At 34.4% G+C, this 16,334-nt stretch overlaps 1 protein-coding gene across 6 annotated transcripts in view; it reads left to right on the forward strand.

Moving 5' to 3' along the window:
- Positions 1 to 16,334, forward strand: part of IMMP2L (inner mitochondrial membrane peptidase subunit 2) — a 1,220,903-nt gene that overhangs the window by 901,971 nt on the left and 302,598 nt on the right. The window contains exon 8 of one of the 6 annotated variants that reach the window (XM_032483685.1): positions 11,073 to 11,095. The exons of the other annotated variants lie outside the window; for them this stretch is intronic. Within the exon in view, the coding sequence (XP_032339576.1) occupies positions 11,073 to 11,080 (8 nt within the window). The 3' untranslated portion in view covers positions 11,081 to 11,095. Of the gene's footprint in view, positions 1 to 11,072; positions 11,096 to 16,334 lie in introns of those variants that run through there. 6 annotated transcript variants of the gene reach the window in all.

Below are 16,334 nucleotides of genomic sequence, written 5' to 3' on the forward strand. Positions count from 1 at the left end.
GTTTTTTGCTAGATATCGATTTGGCATAATTTCTACCTCAATTTGCCAGTTTCCTGGTTTTCCAGAAAGAAACCAGAGCTTATGGCCCCCCTCTTAAGAAGCTATTTTCATTTGAGCTAGATTCTATTACCCATGCCTTCCAATGTGGTTCAATCCCTAACATTCACATACGAAGCAATCTCCATTGACAAAATGGCACCTGCCTGAGTTACGAATTGAGCACCACCACATATTTCTCACTCTATTTCCACGGTTATCATCATCAATATTGTGCTTTGGACCACCCAGCTCACAATTCTGAGATCATACTTTATCGACCTGTGTGTTTTTCTCAGCTCTTCAATCCACAAACTAGGAAGGTTGTCTGCATCTAATAATGGCTTGTTCTATTGCTGTTGGTGCCAAGTTGGCAAGAAATCAATGTATCTTTAGCTTGAGTTCATCTGAGATAACCAGCATCTGTTATATATCCCTGTCCCTAACCCAAATCGAAACTCTACAGTTGGACAGCACTGTTCTTCCCCATCTGTGGTGCTTGTGTAGTCAACTTTTGTGCCCTTGAATCCCATTGTAACTTGGGAGGAGGAAAGAGTGCAAACATAAGAATTAAGAAGTATTAAGAAAGTTATTTATCTCAAGCTTGCCCCAATCCAGATGCCAAAATATCTGCAATATCTTCATTATAACTCAGCTCAATTCAACATAAATTTTTTTAGCACCAACCAAAGAAGACACAGTGGGTAACCCTAAATGTAATAAAGATAACTAAGGCACGCCCTTGAGGAGCTCACAATCCAAGTAGAAAAAATAAGTAATGTTATACTATATTATGGTTATTTTATAAATGTACATAATGTAAACATTTATGAAGCATTATGAGGATACAGATTGAAGGTCATTTTCTTTCGGTTAATCATTGGCCTCTTCCAGACATTATTTTATTCAAATTACTCCAAGGAGCAATACATCAGTTATTAGAACTATTAGTACCTTACCTCTTCCCCACACTGTGAGGCAGAAGGTGATAACTGTGCTGGGAAAAACTGGAGCAAGAATTATCAGGAAAATACTCATTAAAGCATTCATTCAGGCATTCAACATTTATAAACCACCCCATCTCTGGCAGATACCATGCAGGATGAAAAGGTCTGCAAGACACAGTTACTGTCTTCAAAGGAACGTATATTACCACCTATTCCTTGATGCTGAGAAATTAAGTTGGGAGTTTTGTAACTTAAAATTTAATAGCTGAACATTGAATATTTCAGGACTTAATCCACATTTCACTGTACGACAAATTCTTATAGGTACAGATCTAACACCTTTTATTCCATTGAGGTGTCTATATTTCTCCTTATTCCCTTTGTCATCACTCAGGCTCATTCCTACCATAACACTGTTTTGTTTTTGTTATTGTTTTTGTTTAAGGAAATGATTAACTGTTTACAGTTATATTTCACAGAATGGAGTCAGAGCTACTTATATGGGCAAGAATCAGTTGGGTACTTATCAAATGCAAAAAAAGCAGACTCCGAATCGCTGAATTTGATGACCAGAAATCTGCATTTTTTAATAAGCACACAGACAATTCTGATTAACACTGAAATTTGAAAACAACTCTTCTAGTGTCACCTTTGCCTTATACTCTTGAGGATTTAGGTCATTCCACTTTTTAAGCAATATTCTGCCTCCTGGGCTCATTTTCATTCAGAATATAATGATTAAACAACTTCTGTAGTATGAGAATACAGTTACTCATAATGTGGCTACAAGGCCCTGCAGATCTGCCCTCAGCCCTTCTTTCTAAACCCACCCTTTACTAACATCAGCCTTGCTCTAGCTGCCACCATCTTCCATAGTCTTCATTGTGTCAAGCTCTTCCCTAGCCCACAGGTTCATGCCACGCCACGTCTAATGCCTAGAAGGCTCTTCCCCATACTCTTTGCCTAGATAACTATTTTTCATTCTTCATATCTCAGCTCAAATATCTTTTTCAAAAAGAGACTTTCCCTAACCAAAGTTAATTCAGTCTCACCTAATAGTCTTCTTTTATAGATCCCAGTACCTTTCTACCAAGGAACTTATCAGAATTTATTACTATACATTTGCCTGTATTTTGATGATACGTATTTCTCTTGCCATTCCAAGTTGCATCAGAATGAGGACCGTATCTTTTTACTTCACCAGTGTGTATCATCTCCTAGCAAAGTGCCTGACACAGAGGAGCTATCTAATAAACACTTGAAAGAATAAGCAACGTAAGTAAAGAGTAATTACTTTCACACACATGAAGACATTGGAATAAGAACACTGCATAAATTAAATAGTATGTAACAAGTTAATATATAATCAATTATATACAAGTCATAAAATGGTTTAAGAATTCAGAGGGCAAAGAGATGAATGTGCCCTGAAGTGGTCAGGGAAGACAGAGTAGGTGAAATGGAACTTTAGCTGGGCCCCAGAGAGTAATTAAAATAGGGAAAGAGGAGGTCAAAGGCAGGTCTCACAGACAAAAGTTCAGAGGCCAGAATCACAGAATGTTCAAGTTAAATTATCCCAAGATTTATTCCAATTCAGCATATTCTGCCTATAGATAAATGTGGTGAGAAATTTTTTTAATTTTGATTGATTCGCTTGTCCCTGGAGGATTGGTCCGCAGAAAAGCAATATTGTAAATTTCTCAGTGGTTTTATTGATTCCACTACCAATCCCTAGAAATAATAACTCTCTGGTATTCAAAGTATAAAGAGAGGTTAAGAGAGCATCAAAATTTAACCAGATATCCAAGCTAATATGAAACTTGGCAAAAATGATGTAAATATTGAAACAAACCACATCCAACTTATCAGAGAACTAAATTAGAACATGAAGTTGCTGATTCCTCTAATACAAACCAGGAATCTGCATGTCAGTCTCCCTTGAACTCAGTGTCCACTTTAATTTCTGCTCAAATTGTTTTCCCTTGTTTACAAATGCAAACCAAAAAAAATTTTTTTAAGCATTTTCACCTAAATTCCTAGTCTCCTAAACAGTCTGAACTTGGAGAGATGCAAATATAAAATGATTTCTTTCCCTCTGTATTTTGCCAGACATATTTTGAAAGCTCCCCCTTCACACAACCCTGCTGTTACTTTGAGATTTTAAAAGAAGCCTCTTGACTTATATGTCCTTTTCTAAAGCTTCTACCATATTAGAGTAAGTAATTTGGTCTTGCCCAAACTTTGTAAACAAGCTGAACTCTGGGGGAAAAAAAAAAACATATGAAATAACTGCTTTTAGGAATTAAACACTGTGATCTCTGAGCAGAGGAAAACAAATGAGGGGCACTTCAAACTTTCTGGCTGTTGGCCTGGAGGAACATTGTGGACTGCAGTACATGGAGGGGGAAGCCAAGCACAGCTTAGGGGTCTCATTGAGCTCAGGCAGAAATCAAGGCTTGAGTTTGCTAAGGCAGCTGCACTTTTCCAGGAAGAATACAGAGAGGAGTGAGAATTCAGAGAAAGCACTCTAGAAATCTCCATAGTGGGTTTTCTAGAGTCTGGTTTTCAATACAAAGCTGTCAAGCACAGGATGAAATTCCAAAAATCAAGCATAGAGCTAGTGGAGACCCGTAAAATAAATAATTCCCAGAGATCAAACTGGACTGGGAAGTATTCAAGTACCAATCAACAAGAGTGGAAACACTTTGTCCAATATTCAGGGCAGGTAGGAGAGACTTCAGAAAGTTTGCGCCTTAGAAGTAAGGCTAAGTTAGGTGCAAAGAATACACTAGATATATATGAAAAATCATTGGATGAGCAAACTAGAAGATTATACACTGATGAAAAAAATCAATAACTGTGATGACATAGCAATAAAAAGTATTCAAAGTGAAACAAAGAGAGAAAGTGACTAAAAAAAAATGAACAAAGCACAGTGACTTATGGGACAATTTGAAGTGGTCTGACAGATGTGTAATTTAAATGACAATAGGGGAAATCAGCAGAAAAAGTTACGTGAGGAAATAATGTTCAAAGATTTTCCATATTTGATGAAAACTACAAACCCATAGATCTAAGAAATTCAATGAATCAAAAGCAAGAAGAAAATGAAGTATGAAGTAACCACACCAAGGCATGCATAATCAAAAAGAGAAAATCTTAAAAGCAATCACAGAAAAAAAGACATAGTCAATACATATGAAAAAGACAAGAATGACTAGAGCCTTTTCAAAAACGCTATCCATGAGAAATATAATTTTCTTAAAGTGCAAAAAAAATTATTATTCCAGATTTTATACTCAGCAAAAAAAGATAAAAATGTTATTTTCAGACAAATAAAAGGTGAAAAAAGTGTTAGTGACAAATATGTACAATAAGAAATGTAAAGATAGTTTTCAGGCAGAAGAAAAATGGTACCAAATGACAGCTCTGATTGGCATAAAGCATGAAGAGCTTCTGAAACGATAATTTTGTGTGTAAATATAAATTACATCTTATCCACATTATAAAATTTCTTTAAAAGATACATGATGAAGGAATAACAACATATTACAGGATTATTACATGTGTAAAAATAAAATGTATTACAACAACACCATAAAGAATGGAAAGGGAATTAGGAGTAAACTGTCTAAAGTTCTTATACTATAGATGAAGAGGTATCATTACTTTGAGGGCAACTCTAATAAGATAAAGAAACTTACTGTAAATTCTACAACAACCAATAAAAACAAAACAAAGAGCTATGACTTATACTTCAGTAATACATATAAAATGAAAGGCAAAAAACAGGAATGAAGGAACAACAACAATTACAACAACAAAATGGTACAAGTAGAAAATAAATATTACTTTGCACTTAAACTCAGTAATATCAAATGTTATGTTAAATACATATGAACCAAATTAAAAAGTAAAAATTATTAGACTGAATAAAAATCAAAATATATGTCTATCAGAAATGCTCTTTAAATATAGACAAATATAGATTAAAAGTAAAAAGATTAACAAATATAACTATAAAAATGCTAATCATAAAGAAGTTAGGAGTGATTACATTAATAACAGACAAAGTAGATTTCAGGACAAGAAATTTACCATGGATAAAGAAGGATATTTCTTGGTAATAAAAGAGGCATTTCATTAAGCAGACATAATATTATACATATGTTTGTCTATTTTTGAATGGTGACTTCAACACTCCGCTCAGGAATTATTATAAATAGTAATTTAAATAATTAATGACACTAGAAAACTACTAGAGCTCATCAATGAATTCAGTAAAGTTGCAGGACACAAAATTAATATACAGAAATATGTTGCATTTCTACACACTAAAAATGAAATATCAGAAAAAGAAATTAGGGAAACAATTCTATTTACTAACACATCAAAAAGAATAAAATACTTAGGAATAAACCAAATGAGGCAAAAGACTTATATTCTGAAAACTGTAAGATGCTGATGAAAGAAATTGAAGATGACACAAACAGATGGAAGATACACTGTGTTCTTGGATTGGAAGAATCCACATTGGCCATACTACCCAAGGCAATCTACAGATTCAGTGAAATCCCTATCAAGATACCAATGGCATTTTTCACAGAACTAGAACAAAAAAAAATTTTAATTTGTATGGAAACACCAAAGACCCTGAACAACCAAAACAATCTTGAGAAAGAAGAATGCAGCTGGAGGAATCCTGCTTCCTGACTTCAAACTATACTACGAAGCTACAGTAATCAAAACAGTAGGGTACTGTCACAAAAACAAATACATAGATCAATGGAGTAGGATAGAAAATCCAGAAATAAACCCATGCACTTATGGTCATTTAATCCATGACAAAGTGGCAAGAATATACAATGGACAAAGAGTCTCTTTAATAAGTAGTGCTGGGAAAACTACACAACTACATGTAAAAAAAAAAATGAAATTAGAACATTCTCTAACACCATAAACAAAAATAAACTCAAAATGGATTAAAGACCTAAATGCAAGACCAGATACTATAAAATTCCTAGAGGAAAACACAGGCAGAACACTCTTTGACATAAATCACAGCAATATTTTTTTTTGGATCTGTCTGCTAGAGTAATGGAAATAAAAGCAAAAATAAACAAATAGGACCTAATTAAACTTAAAAGCTTTTGCACAGCTAAGGATATCATTGACAAAATGAAACGACAACCTACAGAATGGGAAAAAATATTTGCAAATGATGCAAATGACAAGAGACTAATTTCCAAAATATACAAACAGCTCATACAGCTTAATATCAAAAAAACAAGCAACCAAATCAAAAAATGGGCAAAAGACCTAAATAGACATTTCTCCCAAGAAGACATACAGATGGCCAACAGGCACAAGAAAAGATGCCCGGTTTCACTAATTATTAGAGAAATGCAAATCAAAACTACAATAAGGTATCACCTCACACCAGTCAGAATGGCCATCATTAAAAAGTCTACAAATACTAAATGCTGTGGAGGGTAGGAGGAAAAAGTAATCCTCCTCTGCTGTTGGTGGGAATGTAAACTGGTGAAGCCACTATGGAGGGCAGTATGGAGAGTCATTAAAAAACTAAAAATACAATTACCATATGATCTAGCAATCCCACTCCTGGGTATATATATCTGGAGAAATCTCTAATTCTAAAAGATACAAGATACATGCATCCCAATATTCACAGTAGCACTATTTGCAATAGCCAAGACATGGAAGCGACCTAAATGTCCATTGACAAATGAACAGATAAAGAAGATGTGGTATATATGTATACACAATGGAATATTACTTAGTCATAAAAATGAATGAAATAATGCTGTTTGCAGCAACATGGATGAATCTAGAGATTATCATACTAAGTGAAGGAGTCAAAGACAATCATCTGATATCAAATATCATATATTATATGTGGAATCTTAAAAAAAGGATACAAATTAACTTATTTATAAACCAGAAACAGTCACAGACATAGATAACAAACTTATGGTTACCAAAGTGGAAAGGGGAAGGAGGGATACATTAGGAGTTTGGGATTAAAATATACATACTACTTTATATAAAATAGATAAACAACAAGGTCCTACTGTACAGCACAGGGAACTATATTCAATATCCTGTAATAACCTATAATGGAAAGGAATCTAAAAAAGAATATCTATATATGTGTGTATGTATATACGGATAGATAAAGATAGATAACTGAATCTCTTTGCTGTACACCAGAAACTAACACAATGTTGTTAAATCAACTATATTTCAATTTAAAAAAAAGACTCAATATTATTAAGATTCAGCTTTCCCAGTTAAAATGACAATAGTTCTATGGGAATTTACAAGCTGATATTTATATACAAGCTGATATATATGTATGTATATACACACACACACTATATATATGTTACGTGTGTATATCTAGACAAAGAATTCTCACAACAATCTAATTTAAAAATTGGCAAAAGATTTTAGCAGGTGCTCACATGAAAATATCTGAATGAGCAATAAGAGCCTGAAAAGGTGCTCAACGTCATTACTCACTTGAGAAATGCAAATTAAAGTCACTGAGATAATCAAATGTAAAAGATTAATGCTATCAAGTGTTGCTAAGAATGTGGAGTTACTGGAACTTTTCATACATTGCTGGGGGCAATATAAAATGGCACATCATTTTGAAAAACATTGTGACAGCTTCTTATAAAAAATTACCCATATACCTAACACACAGTGTTGCTACTGCAGTCCATCTACACAGATCGAGGAAAGCATTGTTCACACAAAGACTCATATGTGAATATCTATGACAACTTTATTCATAATAGCTCCAAGATGGAAATATAAATATCCATGAATAGGTAAATAATTAAACAAATTGTAATATATTTATACAATGGAATACTGCTCAGCAACAGAAAGGAATGAATACAGGCAACACTGATAAGGCTGAAAAACATGCTGCGCAAAAGGACACAAAAAAACATACTATTTGGCTTCATTGATACAAAGTCCTCGAATAGAGAAAGCTAGTCTAAATTGATAGAAAACAAATCAGAGGTTGCCTAAGACCTAGTGGAGAACACAAAGGAACTTTTGGGGGATGGAAATATTCTACATCTTGAATGTGGTTGTGATTACACAGGTGATGATTATATTTATCAAAACTCATCAAACTATACATTTTCACTGGTGCGTTTTATTGTATGCATGTAAAATTTACCTCCATAAAAGTTGAATTTTTTTAGCTTCTTACAAAGCTTAGGGTTGAGAGTCTACCAGATCACCCCAGCATCCTCCTTCTAGATCAATGCATCCTTCCTCTTTAACCAATGTTTCCCTAATTTTTCTTCTGGTTGTAGGCTAGATGGCATGGAGTGAGGGTCTCAGAAAAGTCCATTTGCCCCCTAATCAACCTGGAAGAAATATAGGGCAGAAACCTTGTGTTTTCTGTCAAATATGGACATACTTCTCTCTTAGTACTTGGTTTGGGACTTCACTTAAAATTCTGAGTCCCTCACTCCTCTCACAAAAAAAAAAAGAAAAGAAAAGAAAAGAAAAAAAATTCTATTCAACATCATCTTACATATTTTAGGAAACACATTTTCTAAAACTGAATTCTGTCTTGTTGAGGAACCTGTTCCAATCATGACCAAGAGGAGGAACCTTAATAATTAGGAGGTATAATCTGACATCCCTATAATGGCAGCTGCTGGTCCAGTAGCTTGTCTAAAATGGATAAATCAAGCTGATCTGAGCAAGTTCAGTAAATCTGGCTAGTTAGAGGAGCTGAAGGAATCTGTAAGCTTTCTAGGTAAATCACCTACTCTTGGGTAGCATAGTATGGTAAATCCTGATGAAAAGGAGAATCAGATGGTCACTGATGAGTGGAACCCACCTAGAGAACCAGGGTCTGGACAGCCTTAAGGGAAGAAAAGGCCAGCGTCAGCATGGCTATCTGGAATGGAGAGTTTGTACAGTCTGAGTCATCTCAAACATGTTTTATAGAGGAATTAAAAAAGAGCTCAAGGTAGTCTTTTGCAAGCATAAAAGACACTTGATTTCTTTTAAAAGTGGATGTCAATTAAAGTAAACAGTATTATTTAAACTACTTATTAATAAGTAAAAATGACACTCTAAGAGAAGAGGCACCATGTTGATACTGTAGTTTTGTGCCCTTCCTGCTACAGGACCAGGTCTGTCATGAGCATTCAAACTCACGCTCAGGAGTTTTCCAAAATCTGGATATAACAATAAGAGATGAAGTCAAAATGACTTAGCCCACATGTAATGGAGAACTATGAAGGGTTTGATAGAAGTTAAGGTTTTAAAAATTTTAGAAAAATTTAATTAGTAGTAAGGTGGATTAAAAGGGGGGAAAACCAGAACAAGGGAGACAAATAGGAAGCTACTACAATACTTTAAGCAAAAAGGAAGAGTCTCTCCACTAACATGACCCTTAAAAATTTGAGAAAGTCTCCCACAGAACTGTTTGGGGACCAAGTAGAGGCACATATTTTATTTTAGCTACAGGCAAGGGCTGCACCCTGAATGCTGCTAAAGGACCCATTTTCCTCCCACTTTGAAGAGGAATGTTCACAGGAATCCTAGACAAAGACAAATAGGGACCTATGAGTAACTCTGAAAAGCTAAAAACCGACACTCTTTTCACTAGTATTTTAGAATATGTTTAATATTTATTTAGTGGTAGCAGTGAGAAAAAAGGTTTTTATTAATAAAAGCTGTAGACCTCAATTTAAATTTGAAATAAGGAATTTATCATATGCATTGAATGTAACATAGCATTTAGAGTATTTGAATTGTCATCAAATTGCAATTTTCCAAACCAGAGATCTTCTTAGGGGACTTAAAAAAGATATTTAAATTAGTTAATAAAATAAAGTACTCATTCCTAATAAACACCACACCTCATGCAATATTCAGCTTCAAATTTTTAGCTGTCTGCAGCTGTCAAGTAGTCGGCCTCAGGCTTGGTGGGTGTGCTGTGGTTCTATAGTACATCCTGCACGGAGAGCCACACAAATACTCCTTAAAGAACATTTCGCAACAGTGAGTGTCATTGTTTGCTTGTTTGTTCACTCAAAGGCAGTAACCTTGTTAGGAGTGAGATCTGTCATCTGTGGAAATCTGAGTTTATTGACAGCATTTCTAACTTACTTCTCCGATGTTTTTGATACATGTCATAAAACAGCAGTTGGATCACATCATGTGTCCAACTGGCCCACCTTTGAGAGTTCTTCAGGCCCACTGTGTGCTGGGGAATATAATTCTCAGAGGGAAAAGAAGTTACAAGTGCTTAGGCTTATGAGGTCTTTCTTATTAGTGGTTTTTTTTCTTTTAAATTTATGTTCTTGTTTGGTTTTTGCATGCTCTGTTGCTGCTTCTCTGCCCTGGAAAGTCACTCTACTCTCTGAAGGATAACAGAACTGGGTACAGTTGACAAAAAAGGACGCATCATCAAAATTGCTTAAATAAGACTAGTCCTTGAGAAAGGACTTCCAGCTCCCCTAGGATCTACACTAGTTTCTCAGACACTGACGTCAGTTGGAATCACCTGGATAGACTGTTAGACCCCAAATTCCTGAACCTTTTCCCCAGAGCTTTTGATTCACTTAAGTCTGAAGTTGAGCTGGAGAGTTTGCATTTTAACAAGTTCCCAGGTGATTTTAATGTTGCTGGCGTGGGACCACCCTTTGAGAAACACTCACTAACCAACTCATTGGGGCCAGAGATGCCAAAAAGAATTTGGGGTCAAAATCCTGGATATTTCTAAGTGGTTTTTTGTTTGGTTGGTTGGTTTGGGTTTGGTTTTGGCCTGGCTTTCTACTTTGTAATTCTTTCATAAACCTGCAGTGGTTGTAGGATGCTGAGGGAAGAATTATGTAAAAGTTCCAAATACTTCTATGTATTTTTCAGCCTTGGGCATATGATCAACAGTAAGCAGTGTAGGTCTGTTGCTCCCCCTGTAATAATCATGATTATTATTATTAGCATTATTCCATAGCTTCTGAGATGATGTTTGCAACTAGTTGTTTTACTGTTTTGTTTCTTGTTTGTTTTTTCTTGTGTCAGGAAGCTAAATCAGTATCCCCCTTAAGCTCCATGGAAGATCTGAGTGAAAATGGCCAAGCCTCAGTGCCCTGCCTTGAGTATAAGGAGCCGTCATCAAAATGCATTTTGAACTACCTTGTGTACAATTTATACTGCAACAGCTGTCTTCATCAGCTATTATCTAAATGAAAAAAATAGGAATTGAATGATATTAATATATTAAAAAGTGTAGAGGAAATGAGTCCAAGAAAAATAATTTCTGCCCACAATTATTCACAATGTAAACCAAGGGAAAAAAAACTATTTAGGAAAAGTAGGTAGATTTGAATAATCAGATTCAGAAGGCAAATGACAAGTAGGTAAAAATGCAAATTCTGGAAAGATTAAAAATGTAAAGATTTTAAGGAAAATATAGGGAAGTAAAGTAAATGAACAAGTTCCTGTGCTGACAAGTTTACTAGAAATACAGGATGCTTGAAGTATGTTAAATACAATATAGCTTTATCACTCTCAGATCAATCTGTTACAGATTAGATTTTTCAAATTAATAAGGGGGTAAAAGCAGGCAGGATGGATTCAGGTAAAGAATGGAAAGAGGAATTTTTTACCTTAATCAAAATAGCCAATCTTGAACGATGGAAATCTAAGTAGTGTAAACCTTAAGTGACACATTTTGTTTTACTCAGCTGGGACAAGAAAAGGATGATTTGCAGAGATTCAGCCGTACCCTAGAGTTAAGTTTAGAATAACCAGGGTCTGACTTTTGTACCCCTACATTTCTACCCACTAAGAATTAGTGATTTTAATTATAATTTTGAGGTACAGTAAAACTTTCACTAAGAAAGACTTCCTTCTAGGGGATCTGACGGTGGATCTGTTTTCTTGAATTTTACTAAATTTAAATGAATATTAAACTTAGAAAAATATTTTGGAAAGATCTTTCTATAACCAGAAGATTGTGTTTAATCCATCACTAACCAGACAGGAAGGACATAGAAAGTGGTTCAGAGAGAAATGACTGAGGTCAGACTTTGACGAAGCTCAGGCGCTACCTCTTTGCTAACATTTTAACTGAAGCCTCAATTTTTACATTTCTCAAAACAAAGCTAATGATAGTTCCAATTTCATAAGTTTGTCGTAAGATTTAAATTAGATAATTTTCAAAATTCTTATGCTGCAAGTACATGTGAGAGGTCAATAAAGATCAGCTGCTTTATTACTACTAGTAGTTGTTGTCATAATATAATTGTGCTTAATGGGTGTTAGTTTTCCAGAGTTGCCATAACAAATTACCGTAAACTCAGTGGCTTAAAACACACTGATTTATAATCTTATGGTTTAATTTTACCAAGTAGAAAAACAGACGTGAGTAGAAGTCTAACATAAGTTTCAGTGGGCTAAACTGAAGGTGTTGGCAGAGCTGCCTTCCTTCTAGGGGATCTGACGGTGGATCTGTTTTCTTGAATTTTCCAGCATCTAGAAGTCACTCGCATCTTTGCTCCTAGGCATTTACAAAGCCAATCACTTGTATCTCTTGACCATTCCTCCCTAGTCACAGCTCCCTCAGACTCTCTTCTTCTGCCTCCCTCTTCCATTTATAAAGACCCTTGGGATTTCACTGTGCCCACCAGGAAAATCCATCTTATACTATCTTAACCTAATCACATCTGCAAAATCCCTTTTGTCTATAAAAGTAGCATATTCACAGGCTCCAGGAATTAGGATACAGATATCTGTGGGGCCATTATTCTGCCTACAACAATAAGTTACTCATCTAGCATTCTAGTTCAAGTGCCATCAAAACAAACAGAGTAGAAATATAACTATCTAGGCCACTTATATTACAAATACAGCCACAGCAGCTCATTCTAGCCATCTTTTAAAAAAAATCTGCTTTAGGATATGAGCTACTTTTAGCAAACATTTACACAGCCCAAACTTAATTACAATCTCTCTACTTACATTTTATAATATGAGGATTTTTTAAAGCAATATATTCTGTCAAAAATGCAAATTTAACCATAAATACCAAGATAAATATTGCAAGGAATTACTAAATATCTTCTCTTGCTTATAAACCTCAATAAAGATATTCTGATTTTAGAAATATTAACTCATTAATCCCATTCACTCTGGATTTATAGAATGAGAAAATGAGAACATTCTAAGGCCTTGTATTTTGATCGCAGTTTCATTTGGCATATAGAGAGAAAAAATAGATTCTTATGTTTCATGTTTTTCCTATTTGTATATTATTTTTCTAAATACAGAAATTTATCTGTAAGATACAGAAAAACCACCAAGTAGAAAAACTTAGGAGAGTTCATCAAACATTACATAAATATGAAATAACTATTCAAAGATGGTCAGGTGCTATTACATGAAAAGTATAATTTGTCCTTGTAACCTGATTACACAAATACATTCTTCTAATTAAGGTAGATTGATGAAATCTAAGTGTTTAGGATGACTACTCAGAAAAAAAAGTGGTATTTAATTACTTCAACACATAACAGCTTCTATAGTTCTTTGTACTATTGATTTCTCTTTATGTGAAAAATTGCTCATGAATAACTCATGAAAAAACAGCACCATTCAGAAATATGATAGCAGGTTATATATGGTAAAAAAAAAAAATTCAGCAATTTACTCAAAGGAAAGTTATTTTATTACTATTTATTTCATAATAATTCTTGGTACTGGACAAAAACAAAACAGAAGCATACTCTTCTGGCTCTTGACAAATGCTTAGTTTTATTTCTAGATTTGCAAAAAATAGACAGATGAGTATTTGAAATTATCCATAATTAAATGATAATTCATAATCACTCACCATTAAGTAAAACATATGTTAATTAGAGAGTCTAAAACTAATTGCAGGCTGTCAAATGCATATGTGTAATAAAAATTTATTTTCATAGTAGTCTATAATTATATATTTCACAATAGACTAATGGATTTTCAGGAGCCATCACATTGTGCAGTGCTCACTTTTACTAAACAACATGATTAATAATTTAGAAAGAGCTGTTTTCTTTACTTATGCTATCAAAAATGAATTAAAACCAAATAAAGTTCTGGTTCAGGAAACCAGAATCAATATATATTAACAGTTTAAAGGAAAAAGAAAGATCAGAGTAATTCTTTGTCAGGATGATTTTTTTTTTTTTAAATTTTTCAGTGTGTAGTATTAAAGGATTGAATTTTGATGCAAGGCACATGGGTTTTGTTGGTTGAAGTAATAAATAATCACTTTTAGAAGTAGTTGCCCAAAAGACTATGAAAAACTAATTCTTGACTACCTCTTTTTATCATTCTGAACAGAACTAATTCAAGTGAAGAGGGGGGAAATGTAGAAGAACCAAGGAAACTTCAGCACACTCAGACTGTAGATCTCTTTGGCATGGGTTTCTTTAGTCTTACATCAGATTCTGAAAGACTTTCCACTCCATGGGCCATATCTACACTAAGTCAGCCCAGCAGGCCATGGGATGCAAAATTGATTGTGACAAACTCAATCTACAGTCAGTATTCGCAATCTACGTGGATGCCCATAGCTCTACTGATGATGCAGTAATCCATGTTACTTTATAAAACCACAAACAGCTGTGAAAACAATCTTGGGTTTTCAATATCCTTTTCATTTTTGTCCTATAACACCATTAGAATAATAACAAAAGAATAATCAGGCAGCCCACACATCATAAATTTTTAGGATTTTGCCTTTAGCCGAAATGACAGAAGTCAGAGGCCATCATTCACAAATCAACATTTATTTGGAGCTTACTAAGTTCCAGAACCTGGGCAAGGCACTTTCACTTACTATTTCATCTTATCACTTATGTCATTCAGGCTATAAAGTGCAAAACCTAGGTTGTTTTGCAGGTTAAACACATCAATATTTCTGTTTTATGGGGGAAAAATTCAAATAATTTTGTAATTTTTTTGGATTCTTTAGTTATTCAAATAATCCTTCTTCATCCTGCTCTTTATTTTGTATAAATAAAAAGTCTGTGATTCACCTAAGATTACCTAAAATTCTAAAACCATTTTTGGTTGATATTTATACTTCTTTTATTGGCTTTAACTGCTAATTATTAACATCTTTTCTTTAAGAATAAAAATCAGGCGTTAGAATAAAACCATCAGTTCCTTTGGTTCTGATACATTGGTTCTGAAAATATATCAGCATTTCTTTAATGTAATGATGAATAAGAAATATTAGGTATTTTCTGACACAAGAAGGGGAGGAGAGAGAAAAACAGAGGAGAGAATGATGTTTCTCAGCCACACTTAGGGCTAGTTGACTTCTTAAAAAGAGAGGAGGCGGGGATAACAAAGCTATTTTGTGAGACTAAGGCCATGAGCTGGGCTTGATAGACACTTGTGAAGGCAGAAGACATTCGGGGTATGTTTTACAGTTAATTAAATTCTATTTGTCATCATATTGTCCCCCTGAGTTATTTAAGTTTTTTAGTATCTGTAGTAAAACTGCCACCTTTCCTCACTTTCTAACATGAACTAGCCCTTTCTCCAAATTATCTGGGAGCAACTGAATTGTCCTTGGTGTTCCTACCCCCACAGAACAAGAGTCACTTCAAAATAGGAATAAGGTCCTGAAAACGCACATTATGAAAATAGCCCATGGTACCCTACTGGACTGAAAAAGCATGTCAGGTCCTTGTTGATAGGTCTGAGAATTACAGTTATGTCATTAACAAGGACTTCAAACTGCAGGGAAGGGATCAGCTGTCATGATGGCTCCCCCTGTAGGGCAATAACATTCATTAGAATGAGGACTGTGCTTCCACTCGGCCTTGACAGGCTGTCTTCAGGTGCCAACTCAAGACTCCCTCTCTTGTTTATCATTATCAGCAAAAGTATCTGATAGTTTTTTTCTCCTTGAGTGGATATGTAAACTAACAGGAGAGTATAGCCTGTCAAAATGACACTGTACACTGATTCCTCTTATCTGGATGTCTTTGGGAGGACAGCTTATCTCAAATTTACAAAAGAAGGAACTCAGTATCAGTGTTTCTTCATCAATAAATGACAATGGCAGGCCTGGTTTAGAACTAATTGCCTATTTCCAGAGCAACAATTAAAATGTAATGCAAAGCATCTACCCACTATAAACTGATGAGAAACTATCTTTGCTTTTGAATAAATAAAGGCACATTATTTAGAAGGGATAAAAATAAAAAACATCATTGCTTTTACAAAAGCATAAAAATGTACATAATTTTAAGTTAAGATTTTAAAAGTGACCATAAAACTAAAGAC

Source organism: Camelus ferus, chromosome 7 (genome assembly GCF_009834535.1).
Source record: "Camelus ferus isolate YT-003-E chromosome 7, BCGSAC_Cfer_1.0, whole genome shotgun sequence".
Taxonomy (NCBI): domain Eukaryota; kingdom Metazoa; phylum Chordata; class Mammalia; order Artiodactyla; family Camelidae; genus Camelus; species Camelus ferus.